Genomic DNA, 18489 nt, shown 5'->3' with positions numbered 1-18489 from the left:
AAAAAAAAAAAAAGTGTCCACCATGAAGGCAAAGGTGAAAAGGTCTGTGACTGTCCTGAGGGTTTACTTTTAGGTGGACATGGAGAGAGGACAGTTACTTAATCATAATGCCATTTCCTGTTGGACATTAGTTGGCATTTATTATTCCATTGATTTGTTATAAAAGCAATACACACCCATCATAGAAACACTAAAAGCTACTAAGCCGTATGAAGAAGAAAATAAAAATGAACCTTAATCCCTTCCTTGTTTAAACCGTATCCTGATGGTGGTTTCTATTCAGTGAAGCCAAATAAATTACCAGTTGGACATTTTGATGTGTTTATTTTCCAGTATTTGTTCCAGGCCTGCATTTACAAAATTGGGATTACAGGCCACTTTGCAGTAGTTCTAAAAGATGAGTGAATCTCAGTAAATGAGGAGAAAAAGGGAATCCCTCAATCTGATGAAGGACATCGATGTAAAACCTACATGCTGAGTTCTTTCTCCCCTGGGATCAGGGACAAGGCAAGGCCATCTGCTCCCACCATGCCTGGTCAATGTTGTATGGCGATCCTAGGCAGTGGAATGAGGCAAGAAAAGGGAATGCGAGGCATGTGAATTGGAAAGGAAGACGTGAAATTGTCTTATTTTCAGACCACATGATTATCGACGTCAGAAATTCTAAGGACTTTACAAAAAATCTTCTAGAAGTAATAAGTAAGTTTGACATGGTCACAGCAGTCAAAGTCAATACGAAAAGTCACTTGTATGTCTAGAGAGTAGAGGTGGACAATAGAAATTTAAGTGGCCATTGCAGTAGCATCAAAAATATGAAGTATTTAGAGATCTATTTGACAAAATAGTTGTGGACTGAAAAGCGTAAAACATTGCTTAGAGGTCTGAAAGGAGGTCTAAAGAATTGGAGAGGTATACCATGCTCACGGACAAGAGGCTTTAGTATTGTGAAGGTAGCATTTTCACCCAAAACTCATCTGCAGATTCAGTACAATGTCAATTCAAATCATAGCAGATATTTTAAAAAACAGGCATTGATAACATGATCCTGAATTTTATGTGGAAGGCAAGGACCTGAAATAATGAAAAGACTGTTGAAAGAGAATTTAGAGGACTCCTTCTATATGACTTTAGGACTTACTCTAAAGCTACCACGATTGAAGCATCTGGTTTGATGTAAAGACAGACGTATAGACCAAGGGAACCCAAGAGAGTCTATAAATCATCTCACTCATATATGATCAGTTGATTTTTGACAACGGTGCTAAGATACTTCAGTGGCAGGAGGGTAGTCTTTATCAACAAATGGTGTTGGGACCCCTAGACATCTGTTTGCAAATAAACAAACCTGGACTCTTACTTCAAATCATATGTAAAAATTAGGACAGGTCATAGACATCATGTAAGATTTAAAACTATAAAAATAAACAAGAAAGAAACCCCTTTTTTAAATATCTTGAATTAGGCAAAAATTTCTCAAAATATGCACAAAGTGTGAACTACAAAAAAATCAACAGGATGGACTTGATCAGATTAAAGCTTCAAAAGAACCTGTTAGGAAAATGGGAAGGTAAGGCCACAGATTGGAACAAAATGCCTGCAGAAAAACACACTTACCTCTAGAAGAGAGAAGGGGACGTTGTAGCTCAACAGTGGGAAGGGGGATGGCCCCATTTGAAACGGGCAGAAGGCGGGAGCAGACTCTTCATCAGGAAAGATGTGTGAACGGCCTGTTTGCAAATGGAAGGATGCTTCACAGCTGTGGTCTCAGGGAACTACAAATTAGAACCACAAGCAGGTCCCGGGGCACACGTAAGCATCGGTGAGGATGTGGGGAACCTGCTGTACGGGATCAGAGGGAATACAAGCCAGGGGAATGGGGGACCCCACTTGGGAAGACAGTTTGGCAGGTTTTCTAACGCCCTTCATACTTACCAGAGGACCCAGCAATTCCACTGGAACGTGTTTACCCAAGAGACATGAGCACATACGTCTGTGGAAAGACATGTGTGGATGCTCACATGCTGTTTCATTACCCCCCAAACTGGGAACAACCCAAGTGTCCATCAGCAGGGAGACGGCTGAGCAAACGGTGGTTCGCCCGTGCGGTGGAATCCCGCATGGTGGTAGCCAGCGGGCACGGGAAACAGTGCGGGTACAGAGCGTTAGGTGAAGTGGAAGATGCAGACACTAAAGACTGTATGTGACCCGATTCAATTCGCGTGGCATTTGAGGAAAGGCAAAACTATAGAGAAAAGATTCGTGGTTGCAAGGGGCAGGGGCGTGGGAAGAGGGACACGGGAGACCGTTTGAGGTGATGACAATATTCTGTATCGTGACGGTGGGTGGTTACAGGACCGCGCATTAGTCAGACCCCTGGGGCCGTACACTTAAGAAGAGTGAATTTTACTATGTGCAAATTATACCTCCAAACCCTCACTTCAAATAAACAACAAAACCCGGGGGCTTTTCCCCGTACAATTAAATGTCCCTTAATCAAATAAATGTCCCTTAATCAAATGTTAGTAACATTAGCTGACATTAATCTAACAAAACTCATGAGTATATGATAGTGCGTTATTCAGATGTACAGTAATATTTTTGACCCCCCCCACCCCCACCCCAATTGCAACATTCACTTTCTTTCAATGTTGTTGGTTTTGTGCCTGATTTCACGCAAGTGTCTTTAAGTATTTATGCTTCTTCATTACTCGGTGGTGGAGGGTAGTTCCCACTGGGTGGAGGGAGTGAATGCTTCGAGCAATTTCAGCGCCGAGCATCATGCTATGTCCTAGAAAGTTTCGGTTTAGGCTCGCATCTGTACTGAATGAGAATTTGCATCCTTGCCAAACTTTGGTACGTTACCAAAAAAAAAAATATTTTGCCAGTTTGGTGGGAAACCAGAGTCTTGCTCTAACTCGGGTTTATTGAACCCCTAAGTGACATCAAGCATAATTTATTTGTTTCCCTACTTTTTAGCTGCAAGTTTCACATACATCTATCACGAGTATTGCTGTTAACAAATTCCCCCTCTTTGTCGCTCGCTTGCGGTGATTATCCTTCGCTACCTTAAAATCACTCCAGAACTTAGTATTAGCTCAGCTCAAGATAGCAGTCTTCGCTTTAGGGGTCCTAGTGGGCTTGGGAGCGTGTGGGCGGGACCGGCCAGCAGGGCCACGCGTCTGCCACTGCTGCTGGCGTCCGGTGGAGCTGCTTTATTGGAGCTGCAGGAGCCGTTCCCTGGGTGGTTCCCACACGGCTGGGGGGCGGCCCTGGGTGTTGTTTGGGGGCCGCTTGGGCTTCCTCACAGCATGGAGTCTAGTGCTCAGGATGAGTGTTGCAAGCTGCTCAAAGCCCAGACCCGTAAGCTGGTACCCAGCACCTCCACCATCTTCTCCTCGTCACGTGGTCCCAGAACCCACCTTGATTCAAGGGAGGGGACATAGACCCCACCTCTTAACGGGTACTCGTGTTAAAGAATCTGTGGCCATTTTAAAACTGCCACACTTAACAAACGTGTTTTGGTATTTTGTTGGGGTTGTTAATAAAGTCATACCGGTTTTATGTGGCTGTGTACTTCGAGCATGTTCCAGAAGGGAAGGCGTAGAGAGAGATGAGTGACGTGCCCCTTCACCCTCTACCTTTGCTCAGCTTCCTGCCCAGGCGGAAGCCCCTCACTATCTGGCCAGTATCGTTCCGGGCCTTTCTGCGTGTGCATTTACATGATGTAGTTTCCGATTACGAAGACGGCTTTTATTCATTGTAACAGGAGAGGGGTGGCGCTCTGTGACTGTTTCTGTGATTTGCTCTTTTCACTTAGTGACATGTGTCGGGGGTCTTCCCGGGTCATGCTGGCTAGACCAACCCCTTCCTGTCCATCCTCTGCAGAGGATTTCACCATGCAGTGCATGTAACAGCCCGACTGGGGGCACTTACCTGGTTCCCATTCCTGGCTGTTAGAAACGCCTCCACCTCTGCGAGCTCCCTGCAGAACTCAGCCCGGGGTGGGGGGGGTGGGGAGGGTCTGTGGCAGGTCACCATGCGTGGGCGTCCTAGTTGTTGATGCTGAAAAACTGCCCCCACTGAGGGGTTCCCTCTCTTTCTGGATCTATCATGGATCCGCAGAACGCACATCTCCTTCACTCGTACATTGGTTGGTTTTGTTCAGTGGGCAGTGCAGCCGCTCTGGGGCAAGACCTCTCCTCCCGCTGTGATGACAGGGGTCTCAGTCCAGAAGACAGCAGGTCCCTTGGGGCACCTCCTGCCCAGCCAGTGTGGGGGGGCATGGCGTGTGCGGGCTGCAAGTGGTGCTGGGCGCCACGGTTCATGGCGGGGCCTTGCTTCCCTGGGGCTTCCTTAAGTGGAGGGGACTCTTCCTGACACTGCTTTGACTTGTCACAGCAACTCTTGAGGGAGGGAAGGAGCCTGAATCCTGTGTCGTTGATCTTGCCGATTTCAGCAACCGTTCCTGGCTCCCCGGGATAGGCAGGTCCTGTTGTTATAGCCCCTTTCTAGCAGGGAAACTGAGGCTCAGGGTGATGGAGCCGCCATTGGTGTTGGAGCAGGCTAGTGCCTGCTTCCATGCCCATGTCCGTCTACTTAGTTCCGGGTCCTGTAGACTCCGTCCCCCACCCCCGCACATGCGCAGGAAGCCTGTGCACCCCCAGGTGTGTGTCGGGGAGCGGGCCGTAAATGCTCAGGCCAGTGCAGCCCAGGCTTTGCCCGCGGATTCCGGAATGTCGGGAGGGCTAGTTCAGGGATGGTGCAGGCGCCCCACGTGTGCTCAACAGGCCTCAGAGGGGGTGCCTCTGAGTGAATGGGGTCCCCGCAGCCCCCGGGTCCCGTCCCAGTGATCGGGGACATGCTCGCCCATCACAAGCCGTGGGTGGGTCCGGTCCATCCCGTGGCCACCCTCCCTGCTCAGCTCGGTGCCCTGATCACTGTGCGCCGGGTGCGGGGCCTGGGCGTGGCCATAGCCACAGAGGGCCCCCTGCCAGTATGACCCCAGCTGGCCCCGTGGCAGCCAGCCTGCCTTCTGGGCCTCCTGGAAGCAGGTGGGGCCGAGCAGAGCCCTCCGCTGCGAACACGGCCGGCCCGGCGCTGGGATCTGGCGACCTGTGCCATCCCCAACCCTTCTCTCCTGAACTTGGGGATAATCACCTCCGAGGAAACGAGGATTAATCATCTGGTGCACCCCCTATGCCCACTCCTGGACTGGCTCCTGCTGGCAGCGCATCCGGCCAGGGCCCAGCCGCCCCCTGCCCCATGCCTGGCGTCATCCTGCCGTGGGCCGGGGGTCTGCGTCCAGCTCCGTGCTGTTCCCGGCCCTTTGTGGGACGGCAGGAGAGATGCACAGACGGAGGGCAGGGATGACGGAGAGGAGGCGGCACCCCTGCCCATGCTCAGGCCAGCGGGAAGACTCCTGTCCCTCCGTGTGTCCGTGTGGCCTCCTCGTGTGGCTCCGGGCTCGCCCTCGGGGCTACTGCCAGCCTCTGTGGGACGTCCGCCTCCGGTCCACCCCCCTGCAGGGCTCCTTCCCATGTGTTCTGAGCTGCCAGCTGGCCCCGGAGGGAGTCCTGACAGGCAGCTGGACTGCTTCCCAGGGGTGTATGTGTGTGTGAGTGTGAGAGGGTGTGAGTGTGTAAGAGTGTGTGAGATTGTGAGTGTGTGTCCGTGTGTGTGTGTCAAGGGTTACCTTCTGGCCGGGAGGGCCACCAGGCTGGACCATGTGTGGGTGCCCTTGGCCTAAGCGATGGCACATACGTGTTTGGGCCCCGAGAGGCACCTGGCCAGAGGGGCGGGTGTCTGGACCCTCGGGCCACCGCAGTGACAGGTGGGAGATGGGGATCATGGCCTGGGGAGCAAGGTTCAGACCAGGCCCACCCCCCTGGGGCCAACCGGGAACCACCTCCCGGCTGTGCCCTCCTTAGTAACACTGTGTTCCTAAGTAGGACGTCTTGTGGGTGCACAGTGGGTGCCCAGGGCCTCAGCTGCCCCCCTCCCCGACCATGACCACTGCCCCTGCTTGTAGCCTCAGTGTGTGCTCTGTCAGGAGGCCCTTTGAGGAAGGGGCATGAGCTGGCCCCAGCTCAGTGAGGCGGTGCCTGCCTCTCCACCTGCTGTTGTCCGTGGCCTTCTAGAACCTGTTTGCATCCTGGCTGCGTCACCCCCTCATGGAATCCCCACGTCCTGAGCATGGCTGGGCAGCTGGACAGCCTGCAGTGACTGCCCGAGCGATCCGACAGGACTCACGCCCTTCCAGGGCCACACGTGCTGCGTGGACAGAGTGCCACAGGCATCTGCTGTAAGGAGAGGACCGGCCAGGCCCCCGTGAAGGAGCCGGTGCCGGTGTGGTTATAACTAGACAGACCCTGAAATGTCCGCTTTTCCCAAGGCTGAGTTGCAGCCGGGGGGCTTCCAGGCTCCGAGAGGACGGAGCAGTGATAAGAGAGATCACCTTCCCACCAGCGGGGCAGGTGGGGCGGGTGGGCTGAGGGCGTCCTGCTTAGGAGCGAGGACTGGGCCGTTTGTGCAGGCTGCCTGAGCGAGGCCAGGCTGGGAGGCGCCCGCACGGTGGCCCTGGCCCTCTGACTGGCCCTGTGCTGACTCCAGGTCCCTTCTGCTCTCTGCCGTCTGGAGTGCCTCCCAACAATCAGTTCTCATGAGTTCTTAGCTCATCCTGCGCCCCCCGCCCTCACCACGACTACCCTTCACCCTTAACCTGCTACCATGAAGTCAGAGTGAGGGGCAGGATGGGGCCGTCCCGCTCCCCATCTCTGGGCCCTCGTGTTTGCTCATGGAAGGAGCACTCTCAGGGAGCATGTCCTGTACCTGTGCTCCCTGCCCTCCTCCCCGCACGCTGTGGGGGCAGCTGTGGGGGGCACAGGACAGGTGCCCCGTATCGCCCAGCAGTCCAATCTCAGGCCATGCCCGAGACCCACGCCCGCCTCCGTCCCAGTGCTGGCCAGCCCTTGCAGTGTCCCTTCCCTTTCGCAGATGGTGACGGGAGGCTCCCGGATGGAACCCACTTTCCCCAGGGCCATGGGGCTTGTGGGGGGGAGTGGCTGGGACCCGAGCCACATTCACCGAACCCTAATCCCGAGGCCCCTGGGGAGGCGGCAGGAGGTGGTCCTGGCTATCTGGCCAAGGAGACAGATGCTGCACAGTCACACGCCACGAAGTCGCATGTCACACGCCACGAGTCGCATGTCACCACAAAGTCACATGTCACACACCACGAAGTCGCATGTCATGCGCCACAAAGCTAAGGCCATGTCCGCGCCCTGAGCTCTTGCTTAGAAACTGAAAAAGGGGCCTGAAACAGCTGACAAACAGTGTCACTGAGCATCACGGGCTCCTTGCCGGGCTCACCTCCACGGAAGACAGACTGGCAGGTGGTCAGGGATGTTGTAGGGGAGGTGGAGCCTGTTGGGGGGGAGGGATGGAGACAGCAAGCCCCTGCCAGGTGCACCCTCACTTCCATTCCTGCACGGGACCCTCTGCTCCCCACAGGGCAGGGTGGGCAGAGCCAGGGTCCCCATAAAACTGCCTGAGTTGGGGCCCAGGGATGTTAGGGCCACGTGGCGGGTCCCCAGGGGCTTGAGCAGTGCACTGCACATGCTGTCATGCTATGCACTGCACAACTCCAGGCCTCTCTTCTCAGGGACCCTGATGGAGTGGTCCGTGCACTGCAGCGGCGGTGAGTGGTGGCCGGTGAGAGCCAGGGCCTCCTGGGCGGGACCGGGCCCTGATGTCCACGGAGGAGTTAGTTTCTCTCTCCTCGATGGGAGCCACCGAAGGACATCGGGTGGTTTCAGGCACAGGGAGCCCATCTCCCCCTGTGGCAGTGAGCCTGGCCTGCCCCGAGATGACGCAGGCTCCAGGTCTCTGCCAGGTGACAGCCCCGGGTGCGGGAGGGGACGGACTTGGAGCACATTCTCCACCCCTGCCTGTTTGCTTTGTTCTCATGGTTTGGTCACTGAAGAGGAATTTCTGTCGGAGCCGCCGAAGGCCTGTTTGTATTTCAGCCTGCTGGGCTGACCCTCCTGATGGGGCCACGGAGAGCTGGGGGGAGGGGCCTTAGCCCTGAGCCGGGTTGTGGGGGGCTCTGCCTCCCCCACTGGGGTCCCTCGTCCTTCTTGTTTCCCGGAAGCGTAGGAGGGAAGTAGTAAGGACAGAGCAAGGGCAGGTGTTCTTCCCCAGGTGACCGTGCGGTGCTCTGTGGACACTGGGCAGGTGCAGCCCTGGGTGGCCGTGTCTGCTGGGCACCAGGGGTACGGGGCTCCTCCTGGGATTTGCAGCCCAGGAAAGCAGACAGACGCGACACGGGCTGGGTACCTACACTTGCAGAAGGGCGCATCTCTGAGAGCAGCGAGGGTACCGCACGCAGGGGGCGGGTGCGCCATGATTTAGGGGCCACGCCGTGAGCTCTGCATGTCCCCTGCCTGTGCCGAGTGGAAGCAGGTTTGGGCCTGGCCAGGATCAGAAGCTGCGGATGGCTGGGTACCAGACTGCCGGGGCCACTTGGGATGGTCACCCCCCCCCACATGTCCTCGTCGTCAGAATCCAGGGCGCCGGCCCCCAGGTTATTTGTGATTCCTTCTAGTTCGAAACTTGAGGCAGTTCTGAGCATTTTGAAGATGTAAATGTTGGTGGTTATTTAGAGAGCTCTTAGGTCTTTTTCTGGCGATGACGATGTTGACTCTGAAGCATGCACAGCGCCCATCACTGGCTCATCCCGTTGAGTTCTCCTCGCAGCCCGCAGACACCTGGCGGGATTTGGCCCTGGTGTCTGTCGAGAGGGCTTGGTGCCAGAAATGCTGGGCTGTGGCCTTCGGGGGTGAGCCATGGCCTTCTGGGGCCGGGTGGGCGGGGGGGAGGTCCCGGCACGTGGATGGAGTCCCTACAGGAAGGGCCATGTGGGCCCCGCCAGGGGGTGAGGGTTCAGCAGCACTGTCTGGAGGCTGGGGTCTTCAGTGCCCCGTGCGTGTGCCACAGGAGGGCCACCAGTGACGACACGTGGGCAGACAGGGGCTGTGCAGGTAAGCACAGGACGCAGACAGAGCAGCCCGGATCGGCACACATCCTCAGAGATCCCTGAGCCCAGGGGCCGTCACTGTGGGGGGACAGCGCTGATGTCACCGTTCGATGAGGTAAAGCTCTTGTGATGCCCCCGTGTGTCCCGCCCAGTGCCCGCGGTCTGGCAGAAGCCTGTTACCTGGGAAGGGACCGGGGCCTGGAGATCTGGCGGGTGGATGGGCGGCACTGGCAAGTGCTCCCTGGTGGTCGTGTGCCCTCCCCGAGGCTGGCCAGCTTGGCGTCTCGTGCCCTGCGGTGTGCAGTGGGGCGGGGGAGGAGCCCCCGGTGGCGTGGAGTATCTGGTTCTGGGTCCCCAGGGGTGCTGGGCAGTTGGCTTTCCGAGCAACCGTGGAAAGTGCAGAGGTCGTCCCTGTGTGGTTGGTGGCTGTACCAGCTGACTAGTTGGCCGGCCAATTGTGGGACGTGTCCTTGGCGCCTCCATGTTCTGACCTGGGCCATTGGTTTCCGCACCGGCTCATCGATAGGTCACTCGGTCTTGCGTTTCTTTCCAGGGGCTGAGTGCTGCCTTTTGGGCACATGGGGCCTCCGGCTCATCCCCCGGGTGCTAGGCCCTTGTTTGCCCGCTGCGCCTTACTGCCCAGGAGTCCGCCACATGCGGTTTTCAGCGCCCTGGGCTCCGCAGAACCTGAGTGGGCCGTTGGCGCCCGCTGCTCCCAGCGCACGGTGGCCCGAGGGTGGTGTGGTCTCACCACCGTGGCCTGGGCGGGTATGCAGAACAGCCAGTTCCCTCTGTGTCTCCACCAAGTGCCGAGATGCGCAGGGGTGAGGCCCGCCGGACCGTTGAGGAGGGAGGGGTGGGAAGGGCTCGCTGATCATCCAGGGAACGTGCGGGGGGCAGCCTTCACTGGCAGAAGTCCTCTCCCCGGCCTCAGCGAGGTGGTGGCCTCTGGACCTTCTCCCTGGGGGGCTCTGGGGGCTCAAACCCACGGGCACCCATCCCCGGAGTGGGCGCTGTTTCCTGGCAGCATCCTCACCCTCATAGAGGTGCCAAGGACCTTGGTTTCTTGAGAAAGTGCCTCTCGGAGGGGAGGCTCCTGTGTCGACGGGAAGGAGAGTCCACGAGAGTCCTGTCCTGCCCGAGGTCTCCCAGGCCTTCCCACACCTGTTAGAAGACTTAAAAGAATTTTTTTTTAGCTCTGGCACAGGGAGGCCCTGGCCGGTGGGAGGGGTGGCGTGGGGCCTGGATGGTCTGGTGGCCTTTTCAACTTGTTTAGCAGAGGTCTATAAACATGTCCCGGAGGCTTCTGGAAGCCAGCTCCCTCCCAGCAGGAATCGAGAAAACAGGTTTGCAGGCCGCCCATCTGGGAAGAGCATCGCTAGCTGTTGGGAGGGGGCCCTGAAAGCCCAGCCGGGACCTCGTCCCTCCCCCGGCCACCGCCCGCGCTGGCTGGGACTGCGTACTGCTCACCGTGGCAGGTGCACGGCCGGCCCCGGCGTCTCTGCCCGCGGCCTGAGCCCAGTCTGGGCTCTGCCGGCACCTGCGCCCGATGTCAAGTGGACGGGTGTCCAGCGAGGGCTATGGGGGAGCCCCTAGGATGGGGCTTCGGAGGGGCCGCCGCCACCATGCGAGGGGGTGACCGCCCTGCGTGGGGGCTGGGTCCTGGCAGGAGCCAAGAGCCACCCGGGAAAGTCACAGGGTCCTCAAGAGGCATTGGTTCTGTCCACAAGCAGAGGTCAGTCTGGACCGAGAGTGTCCGGGGTCCCCGTGCTGTCCCTTCCTCCACCCCTCCCCACGTTTCCTCGGTGACAGTGACAGAGGTCTGAGGCAAATCTGAGTTGGGCAAATGGCCGCTGGGGGCGGAAGTCTGGAATCTGGGTGACATGGTGCCTCGAAGGGAAGAGTGGGTGGGGGCACGCTTCGTGCTGGAGGAAAGTAGCTGCTTTTCCTAGAGGCCCTGGGGTCCTGGGATCCTGGCCCCGGTGCTGCCCCCGCCATCCCAAGCCGTCACCATGAGGGGAGGGGGCCCACGGGACGCCCTCTGCACCTGTCACTGCCCTGGGCACGCCCCCTCCAGGCCCTCCCTCTCGGGCACAGGGCCTCTGGCAGGGCCTCGGGGGACAAGCAGCCACGCGCCCGGAGGGTTATGCTGAGCTCCCAGCGAGGCAGCCGGCTGCGGGATTCCTGGGCCTGGGGAAGCGGGAACCGATGCTGGGGGGCCTCCCTCACCTCCAAATCCTCCACCCTTGTTAGGAGAGCAGGACATTCCTCTTGAGGGAGCCTCGGGCATGTGGGAAGCCCTCTGTGGAGGAAGGCTGGTGAGCCGGTGAACTGAGTAGTTACGGAGGGCCCACGATCCAGGGCCAGCCTGCCTGAGCCCCGCTGTTGCCCCGGGCAGTGGGGACTGAGATGTCAGCAGCAGGTGTCAGGGTCTAATCCAAGTTGTTGGGAACATACGGACAGATGTATTGGCTCATGTAGATGGACCTTCTTCAGGCACAGCTTGATCCAGGAGCAAAAGCAGCATGGCAGGAGTCTGTCTCTGCGTTTGCCGGCCCTCCCCTCCATCCTGGGAGAGGGCTGCCTGCAGCCCCTGATTCATGGGCCCCGCCATGTGGGGCCGGCCGGGAGGAGAGGATTCCCCCCTTCCCAAAGGAAGAGGCCCAGGATGGAGTTTGTTGGCCTGGGGCAGCCTCTGGTCCACTATGGCACCAGGCATCTGGGACGGGCTTGTGCTGTGCCCTGATTGGCCTGGAGGCAGGGGCGGGGCCTCCCACGCCCATCCCCACCCCCACAGGCAGGTGCTGGTGCTGGTCTCCCCTAACCCCAGGGCATTGCCAGCTGTGATGTGGAAAATGGGGTTCAGAGTTGATGGCCAAGAAAGTATTCTTGGGATATGTTGGCTGCAAAACGGCTGTTTTATTAAAGCACGGGGACAGGACCCGTGGGCAGAGAGAGCGGCCCCAGGGTCGTGAGAAGTGACTGATTATACGCCGTCCAGCTGGGAGGGGGGAGGGACAGCACCAGCCTCCGGGGGAATTTGGGAGCAAGGTTTCCAGGGCCCCGAGGGCGTCACTATTGTTGGGAAAAGGTCACATGTTAGTTACTGTTCAGCAAACCCTCAGTCAGGGGCCCTTCAGGTGTGTTTCACAGGCCACATGCGCGGAGTGCGATCGCTACCTTGTATCTTGGGGGGTGGAGACAAAGGAGGTTTCCAGAGGGATTTTTACACGATCAAGGACACCCCCAGGATCCTGGAGGTGGGGGTGGGGTTGAGCTAAGATCTCCTTTTGTGTCACCATCCAGGCAGCTGAGTCCCCAGAGGGCGGTCACTCTGCTGTCCCCAGGGTCTTGTCCGTGGGCTGTATGCAGTAAGCGGATTGAAGGTTTTCCTTCTGACTCTACGCTGGAGCTTATTTTCTCCACCGGGACTCCCAGGGCATCTTGTTTGTAGTAACGTGAGCTGAGCTTTGCACAGGGAGCCGCCTTTGTCTGGGGCAGGTGTGTGGACGGGCCTGTGGTCCTCACAGCCGGGAGGTCCCACCCTTCCCCGTGCGAAGGAGGGAGCCAGGGCACAGGGAGGCCATGCTCGGGTCGGGTGGCCCTCGGGCACTGCTGCCCTTCTCGGAGGAGCTCCCGGAAGGGTCAGGAACTTTCTGGAAGGGAGGCGGGGACCTGTTCTCCCTTGTCCTTGGTTCTGCTCTGTCCTGCCGACGTGGGTCTACTGGGACAGATGGAATGCCATCTTTGCTGTAAACAGTTATGGGAGAACCACAGGTTACTCGGGTGAAGGCGGGGGGTGACACGTGCCCGCGGCGCACCCTCGTTCTCGCCCTGGTCACGCGGGACGTGCAGGCGCCGGAGCCGGACAGCAGAGTCCACACGCTGTCACTGTCTGTCCCGTAAGGCCCCCTGCAGCAGCGGGGCCCACCTGCCTCCCAGCTTGCGTGTGGGGCGGTCCCACCGCGGGGCTGACAGCTGGCGTGGGGCAGCGCCTGCCAGGGGACGAGGGCGCGGGGCGGGAGCGAGGCTGAGGGCCGGACGCATGCAGTTCCCAAAGCAGCTGCCCCCCCCTCCCCAATTCTCCAACCCCTTCGCGCCCCTGGGAAGGTGGGCGTGCCCCGTGCTGCTCCCTCCCCACCTGTCTAACCCCACACCTCCCTTCCTTTGCCATTTCAGCTCAGCCAGCAGATCTCCTTAAGGTTCTAGATTTTCACAACTTGCCTGATGGAATAACAAAGACAACAGGTTTCTGTGCCACGCGGAGATCTTCCAAAGGCCCAGATGTCGCTTACAGAGTCACGAAAGACGCCCAGCTCAGTGCACCCACCAAGCAGCTGTATCCTGGTAAGAGATGTGCGTGCGTGTCCCAGCTGGGAGGGCACCTGGGGGCGTGTCCTCGCTGGGAGGGCACCTGGGCTCATGTCCTGGGTGGAGCGTGGAGGGTGGTGGGTGGGCAGGTGTGTTCTGGTGGAGGCAGTGGCTCCCCCTCCCCGCTCTGGCCAGGGCGCAGGGCTGGAACCCCGTTTGGTGGGAGAAACACTTGATTCTCCAGGAAGCTCTTCCCAGAAGGCCAGTTGGGTCTCATTATAGTGAAAACACCTAGCCGCTGTCAGCCTCCACCTCCGAAGCCGGGAGGGGGTGTGTGAGGCCTCATCTGCCCCCTCACTCTCCAAGCAGGTGTATCCCCAGCTGTAGACAGGCTGCCAGGACCCCACATGCTCCACGGTGACGGTGCTGCTCCGGTGAGGAGGTTAAGAGAGGCCCAGGGTCATGGGAAAGGAAGCACTTGCACAGCAGCTTAATTGGGGGCAGTGACATTGAGAGACACACGAGCCCGGCACCGCGGCTCCCGGCCAGAGGGCGCAGGCTTTTAATGAGAAGCAATTGCCAAGCGCCAGGTCTCTGCTTTTAATGACGTGCCTGGCATGGGGAGTGACGTTGGCTGCTGAGATGTGGCATCCATGTTGTCCCCCGTCGCCTGGCTGGGGATGCTGTGTGACACCCCCGCCCCAGGCCCCAGAGTGAGTAACCCCTGAGCTTATCTGCCAGGGGCAGACAGCTGGCGACTGATAAGCTCTCCCCCTGCCTTAAACGAGTTCTTTGTGCCTCAGATCCCACAGGGGCAGGGGCGCCCGGCAGGTGTGCTCACCTCCGGGGACGCTCTGTACTTATTAGGAGACCGCACATCAATTTTTTGGAAACCTGGCTGTGACCCCGACCTTGGGCAGCCTTCTGACAAATGGCTGAGTCTGTGCTCCCACAACCCCACTGGGTCCGGGGGACACATTCTTCCAGGGCCTGCTGTCAGCTCCCGCCCCCCCTTTGACTCAGGTGCTTTCAATCCATGGGCCGTTCGGAGGCTGTCCCCGAGAGAGGCTGGGCCAGCCCTGTACAAGGTCACTTTGGGTCGGTGAGGTCAGCCAGGGGCACCGGGTCCCCTGCGGAACCCCGGGAGCCCACCTCCGTCCCCAGCCTTCCGGGAGCACTTCCGCCCCTTTGGGGTGAGCCTGTCCTAGAATCACCCTCGCTCTCGTCTCCACCCAGGAGCTGCCTATGTCCTGGCCCATGTGCCCTGGGGGCTGGGACCAGAGAAAGGCTCCATGTGGGGGGCTTCCCCAGGATCTGGCAGCTGCAAGGACCGTGTGCGACACTGTCCCCGTGTGAGGCCACCCTGGGGAAGCGAAGAGTCCTGGCTGGGGGTTAGCCCGCAGCCCACCTGACCCCCAGCACCTGGCTCAGGGACCCCGCATGGCAGACTCTCGGGCTGCTTTCCGTCTATCTTCCTACCCTCCTTACGTTGTGTCAAAGAAACTGCACGGCTCTCAGAACAGAGACTAATTATTGGAGATTTAGTACAAAGTCAATGGTGAGACGGCATATTTTTTAAGCCCTTGTTTTCCCTAAGCTCTCCAATTAGTAACTTGATTACACACTTAGAGTTTAAACGCGCTGACAGGGTCCTCTGGTGGCAATTAGCTGGCAGAGCCGAACAGAGCTAGAGACGGCCTTGGGCCGATTTGAGCGGGAGTTTCTGTGGGGTCCTTTCTCCAGACCCCCAAGTGTGGAGTCACTGCGGCTGCAGACCCCACTCAGCCACAGCTGCCCAAGGACATTTTCCCAGGTCGGTGTCGTGTGACCATGGCCTCGGATGTGAGGAAACACACGGCTTCCGTCCCTTCTCTCGCGGAAACTCTGAGCGAGCCGGACGCTGATGACCTTTCCGCTGTGATGCCCGTCTCCCGGGTCGGGGGTGGGGGCAGCGTCGGTGAGAAGCCCGTGTCTACCGGGCGGGCCGTGCGGGCCGGGGGCCACGTGCCCGGTTTTGAATGTGTCTTAGAGCAAAGGGAGGTCAACGTCCAGGCGACTTATTTCCACGAGGAGAAGACCCCCAGACTTGTGCAGGGTAGGCGGCCTGTGTCCTCTGGGGGCAGCGGCCCCTCACAAGCTTGTGGCTGAGGCTCAGTGGGTCTTTGGGGCTCCTTGTGGGGATTCTCCCCCCAGCACAGGCCGGATACAGGTTAGCCCGCGGTGCCCGCCTTGCCCACTCCTTTGTTCTGCAGCTTCGTACGAACCTTCTGCAGTGCAGGCTTCTCTGGGGAGCCAGGTGCCGTGGGGGGCCCTGCAGAGGTGCAGCGGGGCAGTCGGTTGCTGTCTGCACCTGCTCACCCGATGGAGGCCCCTCCCTGATAGTGAGAGGTCTTCTTGTGTCGCTTGGACCTGGGGGTCTGGATCCTGAGGTCAGCGGGCCCCGGGATGGCAAGTGGGGACCTCCTGCGCAGGGAGCAGCCTGTACGGTGTAAGACAGAGCCCAGTACTGCGGCGCGCTGGGGCCCCCGGGCCCCCAGTCCTCTGCTCACAGCGGGGACACCGTGGAAGACACCGTCACGGTCCTCCGTGAATGCAGGAGACCAGTGCATCCCATCAGGCTGCCCCGGCTGCCCCTGGGCTTCTCACGGGCTCCCGGCTGAAGCCACCTGTCACCTATGACTGAGAAACAGAGCAGGAAGAGTGGGGCACGGACACCGTCCCCCGACGGCCTGGGCAGCGCGGGTCGTGGGCTCGCCAGTGCCCAGCTCGTGTCATGCCACATGCTGGAGAGACCGTGTGCCACGTGGGGAAGGGGAGCGCTCTGGCTCCCCGTTCTCTGTACCTGGGATGGGACGACGGCCGTGTGGCCCGGGTCCTCTTGGGTCAGGACAGGGCAGGTGCCCCTCGAGATGAAAAGGAGGCACCACAATCGGGCAGCTGCCCTGGACATGGGCAGTGGCCTCCCAGGTGCCTCGGGTCAGCCACCACCCGGGTCCCTTGGTGCCTGTTCAGCCCCCGGGACCCAGTGGGGCCCCAGGGTCCCGCCACTGGCTCTGCAGGGGGCCTTCCCCTGGGGCTGGTGCAGAAGATGCCCCTCCTCCGTGGCGGTCCGGCCGCTGAGTCCCCTCAGGTCTCACATCTGGACGGACAGCGTGGGGACAACGAGCGTGGGGACAACGGCCGGGTGACGGTGGCAGCCTCAGCACCCCTCTTCCCAAAGGCTTCCTGTCCGGGTGGAAGCACAGCCTGAGGCGGGCCCTCAGGGAAGCCGGCCTGTACTCAGACAGGTGCCCCCCCTCCGCGGCTGCCCGGCGCTGGGGAGCGGGGCCTGAGCGGTGCCCTGGGCGAGGGAGGGCCAGGCTGAGCCGGCAGACGCACCTTGGCGCTCGGCTCATTGGCACACGCGCCCCACCCCGGGGCTGGGAGCCTCCGGCATCTCTGTGTCGGCACCTCTTAGCTGGGGGTTTGCGTCTCCGCCTCGCGACCTCACCCATCTCCCTGAGCCGCCTTGGGGGGCCGGCCGGTGTCGCTGGTCCAGGCAGCCACAGCTTCTTGCCGCTGGCTCGCCCCGGCAGGATCTCCGCACCCTGTCTCCTGCAAAGGTGGTTTTCCTCCCCGCCCCACCCCCCCGGAGTCTTCACATGCCCTTGGCCTGGTGCCCTGGAGGTCGCCTCGTCCCCAGCATGGCACCCTGCTCCGGGGAGCAGAAGCAGAGGTGGCCGCCCGGCTGTGTGGCTCCTCCATCAGCAGAGGGCGCTCACGGATAGCTTCTGGGCTGGAAGGGGCCCTGAGCCCAGCTCTCCGCCCCGCTGGCCTGACCTCGGACCTCGCTGCCGTCCCAGGGTCCCCAGGGAACCGCGGGTCTCATAGCAGAGTCCCTCCCTCCACGTCCCCGTCCACAGCCCCGCGCGGCGCCTCTCGCCCCCGGTCAGCCCACACCTCCCAGGGCGCCGCTCCTTCCGGCCCGTTCTGCGGAGCGTGGCTGCGAGGCTCCCCCGGGTCAGGACCCGCCATGCTCCCCCCACGCCCCGGGCCCTCCGCACAATTGCTGCCTGTGCCACCGACGGCTGGAGAAGGGCGTGTGCGAGAGCCGCCTGCACACACTCAGTGACCTGCGTGGGCCTGGCCGTCACCCACCTCGTGCCATTTCCATCCTGTTGTAAAGAGCATTTCTTGCCATTAACATACAGGGGTTTTCTTTCTTTTTTAAAATTTAGGTTGAAGTCCTTTGATTTCTTTCTTCCTTTCTTCTGTTCTGCGTGTCAACCAGGAAATGACAGAAAGTATGGTCCCTGCCTCTTGTCTTCCTTCCCCCTTCTCTCTCTCCCCCTCCTTTCCTCCTGAAGGCACCAAAGGAGACACACTCTCCAGCTTTAGGCACTATGGAGGGTACAAAGATGTGTCTGGAACAGCCCCTGCTCCGAGGAAGCTGACGTTCTAGGAGGTTCCAGTTAGGATTTATACACAGATGTATTGAGGAACTTAGGAGATGACACTGAAGGCTCACAGCTGGACGGAGCAATCAAATTTGCATTTGAACTGAGCTTCAAAGAGGATAGGCTTGGTCATGTGATAGGGAAAGGCTGCAGGAACAGTTTGATCAAGGGGCAGCTGTGCAGCAGATGTGCCAGGCCCCTGAGCTGGTTTGTTTGTAGAGCCACGGCCGCGTGCAGCTGAGGGCTTCCTGACGGCCTTCTTTCCCTGTCTTCTGTTACAGCGTCTTCATTTCCCGAGGATTTCTCCATTCTAACCACTGTGAAAGCCAAGAAGGGCAGCCAGGCCTTCCTGGTCTCCATCTACAATGAGCAGGGCATCCAGCAGATCGGCCTGGAAATGGGCCGCTCTCCTGTCTTCCTCTATGAGGACCACACAGGGAAACCGGGGCCGGAGGACTATCCCCTCTTCAGGGGCATCAACCTGTCGGATGGCAAGTAAGTGGGCACTGCCCGGCAGCGTGGTCCTGCCCCCGCTGGAGGGGCAGGGCAGGGCGCCTAAAGCCTGCTGGCTGGTACGGGGCCTCACAGCAGGACGTGCCTTACAGAAAGCAGGCTAGTGCCAACATGCTCACAGGCGGGCGCCAGGCAGAGAGCGGACCGGCTCGAGTGTGGAGGCCTGGGGCCTGGTTGCGGGTCGTCCTGTGTGCC

General features: G+C 59.5%; 1 protein-coding gene across 2 annotated transcripts in view; it reads left to right on the top strand.

Annotated features, from left to right (window-relative positions):
* Nucleotides 1–18489, top strand: part of COL5A1 (collagen type V alpha 1 chain) — a 143430-nt gene that overhangs the window by 21989 nt on the left and 102952 nt on the right. For both annotated transcript variants that reach the window (XM_039255152.1, XM_039255151.1), the window contains exons 2-3: nucleotides 13214–13381; nucleotides 18063–18276. In XM_039255152.1, the coding sequence (XP_039111083.1) occupies nucleotides 13214–13381; nucleotides 18063–18276 (382 nt within the window). The remainder of the gene's footprint in view (nucleotides 1–13213; nucleotides 13382–18062; nucleotides 18277–18489) is intronic.

Source organism: Hyaena hyaena, unplaced genomic scaffold (genome assembly GCF_003009895.1).
Source record: "Hyaena hyaena isolate Hyena2069 unplaced genomic scaffold, ASM300989v1 scaffold_511, whole genome shotgun sequence".
Classification (NCBI taxonomy): domain Eukaryota; kingdom Metazoa; phylum Chordata; class Mammalia; order Carnivora; family Hyaenidae; genus Hyaena; species Hyaena hyaena.
The sequence above is the reverse complement of the archived record's forward strand: the minus strand, read 5'-3'. Positions and strand labels throughout refer to the sequence as shown.